At 42.5% G+C, this 14,624-nt stretch overlaps 1 protein-coding gene across 7 annotated transcripts in view; it reads left to right on the top strand.

Annotated features, from left to right (window-relative positions):
* Positions 1 to 14,624, top strand: part of RBFOX1 (RNA binding fox-1 homolog 1) — a 1,460,760-nt gene that overhangs the window by 386,125 nt on the left and 1,060,011 nt on the right. For 3 of the 7 annotated variants that reach the window (XM_059415372.1, XM_059415364.1, XM_059415363.1), the window contains exon 1: positions 13,366 to 13,559. The exons of 1 other annotated variant lie outside the window; for it this stretch is intronic. Coding sequence is in view for 2 of the 6 variants with exons in the window: in XM_059415358.1 (XP_059271341.1) it covers positions 13,143 to 13,187 (45 nt within the window). In the remaining 4 variants the exon portion in view is untranslated. Of the gene's footprint in view, positions 1 to 12,678; positions 13,188 to 13,364; positions 13,560 to 14,624 lie in introns of those variants that run through there. 3 more of the 7 variants (XM_059415358.1, XM_059415357.1, XM_059415361.1) reach the window with 3 other exon arrangements.

Here is a 14,624-nt window from a genome sequence, read left to right as displayed (position 1 = left end):
CAGTATCTCTATTGGTCATCTTTATGGCCAGAGCATTCTTTATCTTTAGAGCTAAGAAAAAAGAAGTACCAAGGAAACAGTATATCTGTATCCATGCCTTGAGGGATGGGAGATGGTAGTTGAAGAGTGTGTGGGGGGTATGGATGGTGTTTTTCTTTGTAAAAAGACACCTCTTTGAAGTCAGCTCTGAATTGCACAGGGTAGACCTACTGCAAGAGGTTGATAAATGTCCAACACCTTCCGTACTGTGGTGGGGTTACGGATGATTAGGAACCCTGGAAACCTATTTGGCTAATGTTTTCTCATCATGAAGGGCCTATAGGTTAGCTTTTATTTTTTCAACAAATAAAGACTTAAAGTAAGTCGCCCAGATATACTGGCAAAATTGCAAGATTCAGAACTGCAATTCATCATATAACTTGGTAAACTTGTTTCCCACTGCTGAACTACACACCGCCTTTTATGCACAAATTAATATATTTTTACAACCCCTAGAATGGTTTTGTAAAGAGCACAATTATAGTTTAGGACATTGCCATCTGCAGTGGGACATTTAAAACAGAATTAGGTCTAGAAATCATGACTGGCATGTCGTTGTCACTCAAACCGTGATTGGTACAGTACCTTCTGTTTTATTAACAATTCTAATGGGAAATAATTTTGCCACAAAAATTCTCATCTGTTAAATAGCCCTTTTATGACTATTTTCTTTTTGTTTTCCATTTGCAAAGATAAAATCCTTTTATTTGTGTGTCCGGATTAAAACATATAAAATATTCAGCATAGACTTTTAAAATATGCCCTTATTTTTCTTATCTTGCTCAGTTCTCCCTTCCTCTTCTAATATTTCTCATGAATCACATGTCCCAGGATTTGAAAATGCTCTGTGGTATTCTTTTTTTTTTCCTGCCCCTCGAGAAGGTCCTCTCTTACTACATGAGCCCAAAGAAAGTATGGCTAGAGCTTGCCAGTGTATGCATTGCAACCTGAGTGTGGACGTCGGCTGTGTGTGGTCAGTGATAGGGTTTGTCAAGAGAATACTGGAGATCTGGTAGAAAAGAAAGGAAAGGGGCAGGAGAAGAGGAAAGCAAGTGCTGGATTAAAATATAAAAAGTAGGATGGGAAATAAAGGAAATCATACCCAGGAGGCTGTAGTAATACCCTCAAGTCTTAGGAACGAATGAAATGGTTGCCTCTCACATGTTGGTGAAGTTCTGGAAAGGGAACCATCCGTAGAGTCAGTCATACCGGTTGGCTGTCCTTGCAGAAGGTCTCAGTCAAAGCCCAGCCGGTGGTCTCTTTAGGAAACCCATCACAGACAAATTCTAACCCAGCTCTGAATTGCATTCTTGTTTGATTAAACATCAGATGAGGTATTGGTTTGCTTTAAGGGGCCATGCATGTCCTGCGGAAAAGATGTGACTTGAAAAAGGAGACTCACACTGAGGGAGGTGAGCTACCCCTTCCCCAAGGGGTATGTGAGAGCCCATAATCCAGGGGTGAAGAGCAGATTCCCATCTCCTCTCTCATACTGACTCCTCAGTATAAGAGCAGTGCTCGGGATTCCTGTGAAGTTGCTCTCGGTGTTCACATTGGTGTCGCCTCTTTTGTTTCCTTATTGTGCCCTCTTCTAGCTGAGGGCGTATAACTTGAGTCAGATGACAGTGTGTCTTCTCAGAATTGAAACTTTGCACTTCCTGCAGAGGGAATCATCCCAGCATCCCAGAGTGCCCTCATATCCCAGAGGGTCACTCAGTGGGATTTAGAAATCCTCTGATGCCGTCAAGACCTACAGGATAGCAGATAGGAACCTCACGATCATGTGGATTAAGTTGTTGGTGGGTGAATGATTTCCGTCTTACTAGTGGTAAGGGTTTGTGATGCCAATGGAGCTCACGTTCTAGACGGCAAAGTGACCCTAAGAAATCTGTTTCCTATTCAGACTTGGCACACAGTAAGTCCTGTAGTTAGCAAACACTCATTAATCATCTACTTTGTGTGTGGTAAACAGACCTTTGCTTAGTGAGTACTTCATTATTTCATTATCAGTCCTTTAAAATACCTGTATGTAGAAACCTGATTAGACATTGTGTTTAGGTAAAGTTTCTGCATCAGGTAGGGCTGGCTATTTGCTTCAGAGAACATGTCCCATTATGTGCTTCTTGAATGGGCTGAGCATGTTAAAAAGGTAACATTTGATCCAGCTGGTTACAGTAATGGTTTATTAAGTGCTTGGATTTTGTAAACTTCTCACAAATATTAAATGTGTGACTTTATTGTTATATGAAAGCATAGATGTGGCACAGTCTCGTCTACTGTACATTAATTCAAATGTATTTTAGGACTTGATTAACAACTGCATCCTATCGTATTGCTTTGGGCATTAACAGTATCAAATATCAAAGGGAATCGACTTTTCCAGGATCACCTGTTCTTTGTCCATGGCTCCATCTTTTATGCTCATGAATTCCAGATGGTCTTCAGCCTCTCTCCAGAGTCCCCATTCTCTCCACCCAGTTGCCTGTTGGATAGCTCCATCTGGAGGTTCCACAACTATGTCCAACTCAGTGTGGCCAAAATGAGCTCTTACCTTTTCCAAATCTTTATCTGATGCTCCTGAACTTGGTCATTGGTGCTACCATTCAATCAATAACTTATAACACAGATTCAGGAATTGACATTGGCTTTTTGCCTCTCCTCCTTCTCCTCCTCTTCCTCCTTCTCCTCCTCCTCCTTTTTTTTCTTCTCTTCTTCAACCATCCCACCCCTACATGTTTTACAATTATTCAATGAGTCCTTTTAATTCTGTTTGTAAAATAGTCACCAAATCTTTCCTTCCTGTTGTATGTTTACTGCCATGTCTTCATTTGTGTAAACCCTCATCATTTTTTGGCCTGCAATGTAATCTGATGGGTCTGATGATCTCTGATGGATCTCCCTGCTTCCAGCGGTCCATTCCCACACCCCACCAGGAGTGGCCTTCCTAACCACCGATTGTTCCACTTTCCTTGCAGAGGAATGGACTCCAAAACCTTTAGCATGATATAGAGGGCCTTTATCATTTGACCTATACTCACGTATCCTGCCTGGACATCTACCCTAACCATTAGCTCACACAGTCCTGCCTCTATGCCTTTACGTGGGTTGTTTTCTCTGGTTAGTTTGCTCTTCTCTACTGACTGTGTTGAAGGAGCTCCCGTGCATGCATGAAAACCTAACTCAAGGGGCGCCTGGGTGGCTCAGTGGGTTAAGCCACTGCCTTCGGCTCAGGTCATGATCTCAAGGTCCTGGGATCGAGTCCCGCATCGGGCTCTCTGCTCAGCAGGGAGCCTGCTTCCTCCTCTCTCTCTCTGCCTGCCTCTCTGCCTACTTGTGATCTCTGTCTGTCAAATAAATAAATAAAATCTTTAAAAAAAAAAAAAAAAAACCTAACTCAAGCATCACTACCTTTTGGAACCTTTGCAGTCCACTCTCTGACCTTAAGTAGAGCAAAAAGGCTCCTATACCAAGCAGATGTATAGCACACTTTATATCGCTAATAATTATATATCCAATTCTTATAATGTATAAACTTCATATATATACTTATAATAGTGTATATAATTATAATGTTGTTTTATAAGAGAATACTTATTATAATTCTTCTTTAACAAAATTATTCAGCTTTGTACCTCTGGGCCTGACAGGGATTCTGGAATTCATATTGGAATTCAGTGGGCATTCACATATATAATGTTAAAAGAATGAATTGATCAATTATATTTTTGGTGACATTCTTAGATGGGAAGACATCTTTATGCTTACAATTGGAAAAAAAAAGCCTAATAAAGCCTCTAGTGTCAGACAATTTGTATTTATTTTAGCACTCGGTTTTTAAATTGCATTTCTGACAGGCTGGCCTACCAACGATGCTTCATGAAAGATCGTGAGGTTTATTCATCTCAGCACTGGGCTGTTTTCCTTTTCTGCAGAGCAAAGGGATCTGGGGACTCCTTTGCAGGCTGGCCATGTCCTGTGCAAGCCCAACTGTGTCTAGAGATTCTAGCAGGGGTAGAGTGGACGGTTGGGACTTTGCAGGAAGTAAGCTTACTAAAAGTAAGAAGAAAGCTTTCAGTGGCCAAGACAACAACCATCCCCATCTCCGTCTTCCTCTGGGGCCAGAGTCTTGTTTCTGCTTATCTCTCCATCTCTCCCTCCTTCCTCCCATTTTTTTCTCAAGGTCACCTCTCCCTACCTCTTTATTTCTCTATAGACTGTTTCTCTTGACTACTCATTAGACTCTACCTTGAAAATCTACCCAGCCTTCCAAGTCCAGTTGTCAAAGCTCACCACTCCGTCTCTTTCCCAATTCCAAAAGTCTCTGTAGAGCTGAATCTGATGTGGCCAGAGACGATTATGTGTCTGGCCCTAATCCCTGGACTGGGGATTGGTTGAGCTGGGCCACAAGAGGAGAGGTTTCTCTAAGAAACCCTGCAGGGGTAGGGGGCAGTGATCTCCGTGATGGGCATGGAGAGATATTGGCTGAGTATTACATATACCCTTTAGCATCAATAGCCTTTCTATTTCTCAAAGTCTTCAGGTGGGTAAGAATTCTACCCTCATTTTGTCTTGGGCCCAGACCAAATTAAGTCATTGGAATTAAGAGTCTTGTTATATATCCTTATTGCCCTTGTAGGGTGATAATACTACTGAGACCTATGGGGTGAGGAAATTCTGGGAAAAGATGGATTTCTAATCCCTTATGGCGATTTGTTTCCCAAAGAGTCTGTGCAATATCCTATTTAGGAAATTCAAGAGAAAATTGTTCTAAAGAAGGTAGCATGAGTATTTGGGGATATCTCTAAGCAAACTCTTCTGTCTTAAAAGTGTCCTTGCTGGCACTGCATACAGAAATACCAGTAATAATGAGTGGATATCTCTCCCCACGTCTTTTCCTCTACCCATCTTAGATTTTCTGGCTGGGGTTCTATAAATTATACTCACAAAAGACAGCTTAACAAGAGAAAAGCATACAATTTTTTTTTTTTTAATGTAAGTTTTACATGACACGGGAGACTTCCTAAGGAAATGAAGACCCAAAGAAGTAGTTAAATCTGAGCATTTTTATACTAGGTTTGATGAAGGGTTGGAATTTGTGGGGAAACATGATATGAGCTAAGTGGTGAACTGGGGAGAGCTTAGCGAGTCCTGTCTGTGTCCCTCCATCTTCGGACATATGGATGTTCCGTCCTCCATGTTCAGCAGGCCACCTCTACCGTGAGACCTTATGACCTGCTTCAGAGTAGATGGCACGGAGGGGGTCAGAGAGTCCTTCCCATACCTGCTATTACTCAGATTTTTTCAGCTCAAAATATTCATTGTGCCGAGGTGCCACACTTTGGAGTAGAGACCCTTCCCTCTCCACTGCCATCTTCTGCTCCAGGGCCCGAGGACACCTTGTAATATCTAAAAGGTTTTCCCTTCTGCCTCCTCAGCCCTCATAGGCCACAGCCTGAATCTTATTTCTGGCCCCATGTACTTGTGCACTTTCTGTTCTCGTTATTACTCAATGCACATCATCCCATGAGGCTCTTTGCTGGCAGAGGACATGTCTGCCCTTTTTTGTGTGACTTAGCGGTGCAAGTCAGATGGCTTGTGCTCAATCAGTATTTGAAGGAAACAAAAGCAGGAATCTGAACTGTGTAATAATAACGCCCAACAACCCAAGAATCCTATCTAAGGCATCTACCCCCATTATGGCCCTCTCTCAATGCCTGGTTTATTTCATACATAGCAGTTACTAAAAGCTGTCATTATCTTGTTTATTGTTGGCCTTACCCACTAGAACATAAGCTCCCTGAGGGCTAGGGTTTTGTCTATCTTATTTACCTAACATAGTATTGAAAACAAGTAATCACTGTGGAAATAAACAAACACCAACCAAATGAGAACAAGCAGACACTGTTTATTCAGAGCAAGCTATAGCAAGGGAATTAGCCACTGTCATTTGTGTTTAACAGAGACCTAGCCTCAGGCCATAGGGTGAGAAAGCTTTATGGTTGGAGGGGTTAAAAAAAAAAGAAGGCTTTCATGGTGCCCTAACTGCAGGCTTTTGTTCTGGGAAGGCTGCATGTGGGCAAGTAGAAGCAGGACCTTCTCTGTGACTGGCTGGGTCCATACTGAGCTTTCTCTTGGTTGGTCCTAAGTTGCAAGTGGGTACAAAAATTAGGAAAACTGTCTGTTACTAATCAAGTCATGGCTGTTTCTGATCCAGTTGTTACAGGGCTTTTGTTGGGCTTCCTGAGCTGATCACCAGACAGCAGTCAGAAGCGGTCTGATTTCCTACAAGCATCATTTGTGGATAGCAAGCTGGTTTCCTGGGCTGATTCCTGCAAATCGTATAGGTCTGAGTTCTGTTTGTATATGTGGTCTGGTGGTTTTCCATTTGTATATTCCTTCTGTCATTGTTGATGGGAAGAAAGGAAGGAGGGAGAAAGGAAGGACTGTTGTCCGAATTCTATTTTCACCATCCAGATTTCCTTTTGAGTACCTCATGTCAAGGAGTAACTCATCCTAGAGCTCACATGTGGCTGTTTTCAGGAGTGTCCAACCTTGAATCATATCCCATAGTCCAAAGCTGGAGCACAGTAAAGCCAAAAGAGACTCTTTTCCTGTCATTTGGCCCAACAAGAGCCAAAGGCTTTTGAAGAGGCACTTAAAGAATTTTCAGTTTCCAATTGTGCAGTAGCTGTTGTTCAGGTAATTTAACATTGATTTTAGTTTAAAAGGCAATTAAGACAAAATGGGCATCCACTAGCCACTTAGGTTAAATAAGCTTAGATTTAAATTACTCCCCATTAACCACCTTTGTTTTCTATGTTTGAGCTCTTTTATGCTGATTTAGCATGCAATGGTGTGGTGGCCCAGTTGGGGCAGGTGGCTGGGGGAAGAACAGAGCCAGAACCAAGAAGAAAGAGTTGGCTCAGAATTGTTCCCAGGGTGAGCGAGGTTCTCTTCTTCCCTGTTACTAGGTATATGGATTAGTAGAACATTCCAAGATTCTCGTTCTTTATGTCTAAAATCCTGAAAATGGTGCCCGTGTTTTGACTCAATGATTTACTTCCAGTGGTTTATCCTGAAATAATGACCAGAGATAAGTTCATAACATGGAGGATCAGGTTGTCCATTTCAGTGTTATTTAACATAGGGTGAAAAGAAATTATGCATCCTTATATTGGCATACCAAAATTGATGTCTTTTCAAATTTTTTTTAAAAAAAGATTTTATTTATTTGACAAAGAGAGATACACTGAGAGAGGGAACACAAGCAGGGGGAGTGGGAGAGGGAGAAGCAGGCTTCCCTTAGAGCAGGGAGCCCGATGTGGAGCTCAGTCCCAGGACCCTGGGATCATGACCTGAGCCAAAGTCAGACAGTTAATGACTGAGCCACCCAGGAGCCCCTCTTTTCAATTTTTTTATGGCAGAAAAATCTTCATGATATATGGCAAAGTGCGAAAATACTATAAGGTAATTTATATGGTAAGGCGTCTTTACTATACTCATGATTTCTTAGTTACATATGCAGTGAAAAATGTTTGAAGTGAGGGGCGCCTGGTGGCTCAGTTGGTTGAGTGTCCAACTCCTGGTTTCAGCGCAGGCCATGATCTCAGCGTCCTGGGCTGGGCCCTGTGTCGGTTCTATACTCATCAGGCGTCTGCTTGAGATCCTCTGCTTCTCTTTTTGCCCCTCCACTGCTCTCACACTGACGCTCTCCATCTCTCAAATAAATAAATAAATAAATAAATAAATAAATAAATAAATAAATAAACAAACAGACAAAGAAATAACTAAATAAATAAGTCTTTAAAAAGGTCTTTGACGCCGACAGATTTGCAATGCATTACATGTGGGCATCTGGGTGATAAATAACGAGTGGCTCTTTCCCTGTGCTTTTCCGATTTCCTCACGTTTCTACAGTGAGAACCTATGAGGTGAGGGAAGCTTCTGCCGTGCTGTTTGGGGGGCAATCCTGCGGGGGTCAGGACTCCTGAAACAACGAATATGTCTGAAAGGCGGTGGTCCAAGGCCATTTCTGCTGGTTATAAGCAGGGTCTCCGGAACCAGAGGGAGCACACAGCACTTCTTAAAAAATCGGAGATGTTTATGCTCGAGATGAAACTGAATTCTTTCTAAGCAAAGGAAGTGCTTCTGTGTACAGAGCAAAGAGCAACACAGTGACTCCTGGTGGCAAACTGTACAGAATCGGAGTAATGTGGGAAATGGAACTCATGCTTGTGGAGACAGTGGCATGGTACGTGCCACATTCCAAAGCAACCTTCCTCCTAAAGCCTTTGGCCACAGCATCCTGAAAAGTAAATAAATAAAGGTGTAGCTCTGTTAAAAAAAAAAAAAAAGGTTTTATAATTATAAAAAGGACTGAAAACAATACTTCCTTGTTGTAACACTATTTTTAAAAAATCTCCGGGCGCCTGGGTGGCTCAGTGGGTTAAGCCTATGCCTTCGGCTCAGGTCATGATCCTAGCGTCCTGGGATGGAGCCTCGCGTTGGGCTCTCTGCTCATCGGGGAGCCTGCTTCTCTTCCTCTCTCTCTGCCTGCCTCTCTGCCTGCTTGTGATCTCTGTCTGTCAAATAAATAAATAAAATCTTAAAAAAAAATGCTCTCAGTGTGAGCTTCATACATGCCACCCCAAGGGTAAGGTTACATGTCCCTGCTAAAGGATGAGGAGGTAGAAGCGTGTTCTGTTGCAGTAATTCTGTTTCTTACTCAAAGAAAGGCTGCTAAGCTTCATTAAAGAAGGTCATCCACCTGGTCCCAGTGTGAAGTTGTAAGGTGAACCATTCTGTAGAGCATGCTTCTCAAATGTGCCCAGGTGATTCATGCATTCGTCTATTAGGAAATGTGGCCATTTACCAGCAACCAATGTTGAGTTAATGGGATCCATTTAGGAATATAACCACAACAAGCCCATCATAAATCGTATGCTCTCCCATCTAAATATGCTTCATTAAGCTCACCTTTCCTGATGCAACTGGATGATTAGATGTCAGGATGAAGGAAATCATTAGGTCCCGCTGCTCTAATCCTACAAAGCACCATTGTGGCTGCTATGTAATTTTATTTTATTTTTATTTTTTTCCAGATAGAACCTGCTTTGTGCTTTTCTATAGGAAAATATTTTCAAACTGGTAAAGAAGCAATATTACTGTATAGCAAGGCATATCTCAGTAGGTCATTACCATAACTTCCAGCAGAAGGAATAATCTACGTCGCATTTTACTTCAAGGATAGGATTGATTTTTATAAAAATCTTTAGTGCATTGAAGCTTAGAATTTTTTTTTTTCCCTATGAAGAAGCAATTAGATACTGGTGTTTTCCAGAAATGTTAGGTGAATGCGAGCTAAACCTTGATGTGTTTTTGAAGGTCTTGTCATTCAACAGTTGAAGAGAAAAGGCAATTTCTGAGGGAGAAAAGCACTATTGGTACAATAGGAATTGTCACAACTCACATGGCCAGGGGTGTCCACCATTTTCTTACATTTACATCTATTTGGGAAAGTGACAAATACCTGAAATAACAAAGAAGAAAATAATAAGTACTGTTATTTCCACCATCAAGAAGCACCAATTTTGAGTGTTTTCTTCCAGGTATGTACATATACATATGTGTGAATAGACACACACACACACATGTATATTTATCTTTACAGGCTTTGTATACATAAAGCACATATGAGACATTTTATATATAAATGTTCTTTTATTTTTTAGTTTTTACCTTTTAAAATATTCATTTTGCCTATTTTTAAAGAGAGAAAGCATGAGCATGGGGTGGGGCAGAGAGGGAGGGAGAGGAGAGAAGTAGACTCCCCACTGAGTGCAGAATCCTATGCAGGGCTTGATTCCATGGCCCAGGATATCACAACCTGAGCAGAAGTCAACAGTTGGACACTTAACCCACTGAGCCACCCAGGCACCCCTAAATGTTCATTTAGAGGAAAATTGAGGTCTTAACCTCCACTTTCAACAGCAGTCCCTTCTCCCTTTTCTAGCATTATTATGAATTTGTGGCCCATTCTTCTAGACTAGAAGTTGAGGAACTTTTTCTTTAAAAAGCCAGACAGTAAATATTTTAGGCTTCGTGGGCCATTGGGTCTCTATCATAACTATGAACAAGTAGATATGGTTGTACTCCAATAAAACTTCATTCATGGACACTGAAGTTGCAATTCACTGTGTTTTTCATATATTCCTGTTCTTTCATTTTTTTTTAACAGTTGAAATATTAAAAAAAAAAAAAGTTTAGTGAGCTGTGCAAAAACAGGAAGAGGCTGAATCTGGCCATCCTCTGCTCTGGGTCATTTTTTGTATATCTGCAAATATTTATGTAACTACAGAAAATCTGTAATATTATTCCTTTTTTGCATTTTCTTTCATAAATAGTACTATAGGATATGAATCATTTAAAACTTACATTTTTAATCTCAGCAAAATTTTGACTCAAAAATATATTTATGTAGTTCTGTATAATATGTGTAGATATTTTTATCTCCATACACATTCATGCCTATATAGCTATAGATTATTCCTTCTCTAGTCATTTTTTTATGGCTATATAATATTCCATCCTAGGATAAATTGCATTTTCTTATGGTGATAAGTATTTGTCTTTTTTTTCCCCCATGACAAACAGTGGTGCAGGTATATCCGTGAACACAGCTTATACATGCGTTCTGTTAGGACAGACCTAGAAGTACAGCTGCTTGGTTACAGGACGTGCACACTTTCCATTTTAATAGCTACTCGTAAATTGGTTTCTGGAGTGACGACACCAATTTATATCCCCACAGGGAGACTTTCTGTCCTTGGTTTGGAGATTTCACTCCTTGCTGTTTTCCTTTGGAGTGGAAGCAAGGAACCCACTGTGGCTGCATATCCTCTTGTTACCACAGATGCTAGTGTGGACCTTTATTTCCCTCTGGATTAGTATAGACATTGTTTTAAGTCTTCGCTGGGGCACTAACACATGAGAATAGCAATTTATATCAATAACCAGGTTTGGCAACATCTGCCAAGGTTGTCATACTCTGTGATTAAACGGCCATATGTGCCAGGGAACACGGGGACAATGGGGTTGTAATTAGGGTTTGCTGTCTTTCCACCCGCCACCCCCACCATCCTTAACTCCCCCTAACCTTGCTTTTGTGAACTGATTTGTGAATCAGATGATTCCCTGGAGAATGCCAGTTTCTGCTACAATAGTATGGCTTTATCTTATGTATCTCTGTAATTATAAAGAGTTCTGGTTAAGCAAAAGTCTAGAAGCCTTTTGCTACTTTACCCAGTGCCATTGAAAACCTTGACCTGAGATGATATGTGCATATATTAGACTTTAACTTAAATAATCAGAGAATATAGTATATTTGGTAGTGCACCATCGCTGTAAAAGGAACGTCTAATGCTGCCTGACCATCCTTTTTTGCTCCACTGCCCCTGCACAAGGCAGGCAGAGAGAAAAAACACACCAACTTTCCTTAACTCCATAAGGAAGAAGTTAAACAGTATATTAATGCAATATTTAAAACAGTCTTAATGCATAGAAGGAAAAAAAAACCCTCTTCTAATTTTTTACTGGGTGTGACAGAGATGGATGATGGTTATGTAAGGGACTTGGCATGTTCTACAAAAACCTGGAAATATTGCCTCAAGATATGGAGCTATAATAAATGTGCAAATAAATATTTGAAAGATTTATTAGCATTTTAAAATTTGCTTACTAATATATAAAATCCTAATCACTTGTGCACAAGGCCTTTAACTAAAATAGAATATCCAAGAAGATGACACAGGAGTCCAATGAATATTTCGCTGTTAATCGAATGTAGTCTATATATATATATATACAATTTCCTTCCATGTTTAGTTCCCTCCTGTTCAACTAATAATTCCTTGAAGAAGCAAGGTTATCTTAGTGTATGTACCTTGCAGTTTTGACTGTAAAGAAAAAGAAAAAAAAACAACCTAGTTTTTCTACATCCAAAAGATTGGTCTCTGACAAAAACAATATTTAGAATGGGAAGAGCCAGGGCCTGGTGTAACTCATTCCCATTTAATTAAAAAAAAAAAAAAAAGTCACAGATGTATGTGGCTTTTTTGGAAAATTGCTTTGATGCCATTGTTATTCAAGGTAAATGCATTTTCACAGGTAAGCTCAGAAGTTCAGCAGGACGCGGTAGATATTTCCTCCTCAAAGCAGGGTCATGTTTTGGAGCATTTTCATTTAGCAGATGATGTGTAAGAAGATCTGAGATCACAAAGTTTTAGCTAGTAGGAAAACTATAACCGTTTCTCTGAGGAAACACTGGGGAAAGCCTATGGGGGGGGTGGTTGGGGAGGGCGTGATGGGGTTTTCCATCTTTTCCTAGTATTTATATGTGGAGTAGCATATTGGAAGTCATAAATACTGTCCCGTGGACATTTTGAATAATGCAGGAGTAGTGTAAGTAATTGGAAGTGCTTATATCCTGCCTTTAGACATTTCACTGCTCGTGAGTTAAAATTGGTTGTCAAGTGTGGACTCGGAGGACCGTGCAAGGTGCCCTATTCTGTCATGTGGTACATATTTAATGCTTGAAAGAACAAGGGAAGGGACACGTGCAGGAGAGGGAGAGGGAGGGCTAGCGGCGAGATACTGCTGCCTGCTCCGTGCTTTCCAAGTGCTCCGGCAAGCGAGGAGGCGGGACCAACGCAGCCTCAGCCTCCACCGCCTTCCCCCGGGCTGCAAGACTTTGCAAAAACATTGGGCGTCCAATTTGGCGAGTGTTTTGGCGCGGAAGCCTAGGCCACCCGGGGAAGCTGGGTTCGGGCGCGGGCGCTGTCCCCGGCACCTTGGTGGCCTCCCTTTGTGTGCGCCTCCGCGTTGAATGCCTCCTTGCTCGGGCTGCTCGCTCTCTCTCCCGGCGCGTTCTGCACCTGCTGGCGGTGGTGTCAGGCTGCCAGGCAGCCAGGGCGAGCTCAGGCACAGCGCGCACGACAGATGACTGGAGTCATTTACATTGCTAGCACGTGGCTGCCGTTTGCTGTTGCCTCGGACTTCTCCCGTGTTCTCCCGGGGAGGAAACAGGAGGCACTTTGCAGCCGACAATGAAATCTTGGCAGCTAATTGCAGTCGTGGGAGATGCCCTTCAGGTAAGGCGAGAGAAGAGGGCTCTAAACACTGTCAGGGAAGGAGAGGCAGAGAGGGAGAGCGAGGGATGGAGAGAGAGGAGGCAGCTTCTGCAGAGGCTTCCTGAAGCCCACTGACTCGCGGGAGGGGGTGGGAGAGGGACGGGGACCGGGGGCGGGCGACAGGGGGGAGGAGTGTGCAAATTGACATTTTTGGCTGCCTGTGGCAGAGGAGCCGCCGTCAGCCGCTGTCCAACGTTCACGCAGAGAGGGTGGCGGCGTGTGCGCCTCCGGGGCTGCTGATTAGAATAGAGACTTGGCGGTGGCAGGAATCCGGCTCAACCAAAGCGGCGATGGGAGGCTGCGGACGCGTTTGCAGCGCGTGAGTGAGACACGGTACGTGAGGCTGGCCCAGAGACCTCCGAGGCTGGGTCAGGGCTCGCCCCGGGAGCCCCCAGGGGCGCAGGACACCCGGGGAGGGCGAGGGGCGTTTGCGGCGAGGGAAGAGTCCAGAGAGATGAATCGATTTTCCTGACTGACTAGAAGTTCGTGGGGAACTTCATTGCCCCTTCTCATTGGCTCCGTTTAACTTTATTTCCAGAGATGAATAAGCGTTTATAAGAAACCCCGTGAAAGTCCCAATAGGCTAGCAGGGGTTTTGCAAGAGCTGCGCGGTTCTTTAAATGGGAGGTTTATGAAACGCCTGGCCAGATGGGCCGTGCCTCTGGAAAGTTGGCACACTCGTGTTCCGCCGGGGCATGTGTGTGCGTGTGTGGGAATATGTGTTGCATGTTTGTGTAAACATGTCTACCGTGCTGGTGGCACTGGTGGGCCCTTACCTTCTCTGCTTTTCCTGGCTCCCAAGAAGCAGAGATTACGTTGACAGTCCTGGAAATGCTTTGACTTAAGAAATGGGCTCTGGATCATTTCATTAAATTAAACAGGAGTTGCCCTTCTTGAGAGATCAAGTGGAAGAAATGTGCTCGGACTTCCAAAGTGAGGGAATTCACCGCCAGGCGTTTAAAAAAACAATATGCAGAGTGTTGAATACGACATTTATCTGCCTAGAAGGTGTTCACCTGGAAGACTCAATCTCAGCCTATCCCTGGAGCCATGATTTTCAGATTACAATGAAATCAGTGGTTTTGCTTATTTCTGTGGACAAAAGATGCTGTGCCTCCCCCTCCTTAAGAGGGGCCTTGGGGGAATTCTGAATCCAAAAGTTTCCTCGGCAAAATCCGTTTAGAATTGTCCATTAAATTCCTTGCTGAGAGCCACAGTTGGAGTATCTTTAGATATCTCATAATTTACTCATTTTTCATTTGGGTTTAATTTTGGTCACACAGAAACGAAAGCGATGTATAACAGAGACAGTAAAAAGGGATTGTGTAATCCTCTTTATTTGGGTAGCCGGGTAGTAAATTGGTTGGAGACTATAAAATCTTTCTCAACTGTTATTCC

The sequence above is a fragment of the Mustela nigripes genome, chromosome 11 (genome assembly GCF_022355385.1).
Source record: "Mustela nigripes isolate SB6536 chromosome 11, MUSNIG.SB6536, whole genome shotgun sequence".
Lineage (NCBI taxonomy): Eukaryota > Metazoa > Chordata > Mammalia > Carnivora > Mustelidae > Mustela > Mustela nigripes.
This window is presented reverse-complemented; position numbering and strand designations above follow the sequence as displayed.